This window comes from Pteropus vampyrus, unplaced genomic scaffold (assembly GCF_000151845.1).
Source record: "Pteropus vampyrus isolate Shadow unplaced genomic scaffold, Pvam_2.0 Scaffold192, whole genome shotgun sequence".
NCBI classification, from domain to species: domain Eukaryota; kingdom Metazoa; phylum Chordata; class Mammalia; order Chiroptera; family Pteropodidae; genus Pteropus; species Pteropus vampyrus.
The window spans coordinates 1,905,107-1,906,987 of NW_011888973.1; the positions used below are offsets into that span (position 1 = coordinate 1,905,107).

General features: G+C 62.6%; 1 protein-coding gene across 1 annotated transcript in view; it reads left to right on the forward strand.

Moving 5' to 3' along the window:
- Window positions 1–1,581, forward strand: part of VOPP1 (VOPP1, WBP1/VOPP1 family member) — a 65,586-nt gene extending 64,005 nt beyond the window's left edge. Inside the window, exon 5 of the mRNA XM_023537480.1 lies at window positions 73–1,581. Coding sequence (XP_023393248.1) covers window positions 73–263 — 191 coding nt within the window. The 3' untranslated portion in view covers window positions 264–1,581. The remainder of the gene's footprint in view (window positions 1–72) is intronic.
- The last annotated feature ends 300 nt before the right edge of the window (window positions 1,582–1,881 follow it).

The window sequence follows — 1,881 nt, forward strand, 5'->3', positions numbered from 1 at the left end:
CCCCCGGCAGTGCTCTGCGGTGCTGGGTGGTGGTCTTTTCCGCTCTGCTCACGCCTGCTGTCTGTCTTTCAGGAGCCCAGCAGCCAGGACTGCTGTATTACACGGACCCCGGAGGACCAGGGGTGAATGCGCCTGGGAACCCTGTGGCCATGGCTTTCCAGGTCCAGCCCAACTCGCCCCTGGGAGGCACGGCCTACCCGCCACCTCCTTCCTACTGCAACACGCCCCCGCCCCCCTACGAACAGGTGGTGAAGGCCAAGTAGCGGGCGCGCCCGGAGCCTGCCTGGGCGACGCTGCGGGGGCAGGGAGAGGCCTTTCCAGGCTGCCTTCCCCGTCCCCGTCCGCTTCCAGAATGATCTTATGAGCCGCTGAGGGCGAGTTCCTCTTTGATGTTTTCAAAGCAAGCACAGCTCCCTTTCAAGTTTTCCGTGGACGACCAATATTTGAAGTCTCCCCGTATCCCTCTGTTACTGATGTAATCTGTGCTCTGGCAGAGTGTGGACAGTCCCCAAGGGTTGACACCCTAGGGATTCTCCGGAGAGAGAGGCGGCAAACGAGGCTGCCGTGTCCGGGGAGCCTGGCTGAGCGCACAGAGCGGCTTCCGCCCCCCTCCGTGGAACGAGGCCCCGGGGTCGGCTCCGTGAGCCCCTCGTCCTGTCGTCTTCCTTTTCACGATGCTGCTAGAGAGACGTTTGCTGGAGAAGCCTTCCTGCATTTTCATCTCCCTCACCTGAAGGTGAAAGGGTCGCCCCCTGCTCACAGCCGGGGCTGGGAGAGGCTGTGTACAGCTGTCAGTGCAAGGGGATGGGCATCCTGAATTAGGCCACGTGGGGTGTCTGCAGTTATTTGAAAGTCACCAAGGAAAACTATTTAAATTCCTGGGAAGTCGCTCCCTGCCCCAGACGGGGCCCTGCATTTCGCGGGCGCCTGGTCCGACCTGGGAAAACCGTTTCCTCTTTCCAGCGCATTTGTGCAGCCCTGTCCTTTGGAAAGGTCAGCCTGAGCATGTGTCAGGCGGCCAGAGGTCTGTGCACCCTTCCCCGCAGTTTTCACAGAGGACACTTTCAGAGTGGAGAGGCACATCTGGCTGGGAGTCACATCGGCCCTTGGGGAGGGGCGTCCTGGCAGGGCTGTGGTCTGTGTGACCTCAGCAGCTGGGCGCTGGGCTCCTAAGAGGAAGCACTGAGGGAAAGGCAGGAACGCAGTGTCTCAGGGCGGTAGCAGGCCTCCCAGAAGTCCTGACGAGGTTCCACGGACACTTGTTCAAGGTCGGGGTGGAGGAGATGTGGCCGGCGAGGCCAGGCCTGTCTCACCCTGGGATCTGGCGAGCTGTCCCCAGCTTCCCCAGCGTCGTTGACAGTGAGCGGGGAGGTTCTGTCTGTAGTTAGTGATGCTGATAGCGTAGTGTTTAAACCCAGAGTGACACCCGGTGGGTGGGCCAGGACGCGTAGGTCCCTGACGTGCAGCAGCGAGGTGGCAGGCTCGGTGGCGGGAGCTTGTTTTCAGGTGAACAAATTGGGGCCCCAGGAGAAACTTAGATGTGAGCACAGCGACATTGTGTTGGAGTCGGTGCCGAGGGGATTCCAATCCCTGGACCTCGGTGTCCCTGCTCTCCTGGGATGTCCCTATGGGCCGGAGTCCCTGCTCCTCCGAGGACGGAGACTCTGGGAGCCCCCAGGGGACCCCACGGGACACGCCCGGAGCCGAACCAGCGCCCCGGAAACGCGCTCTGTGAGCACAGACGCTGCTGCTGGTGTCTCGACCGCCATCGTGTGGACCGCTGCCCTCCGGTCCCCGACCGCAGGACCGCCCCACGCTGGGCTCCTCCTCCGAAACGAGCCAGCACAGCACAGCGTCCGCCGCTCACGACCACGTGGCCCG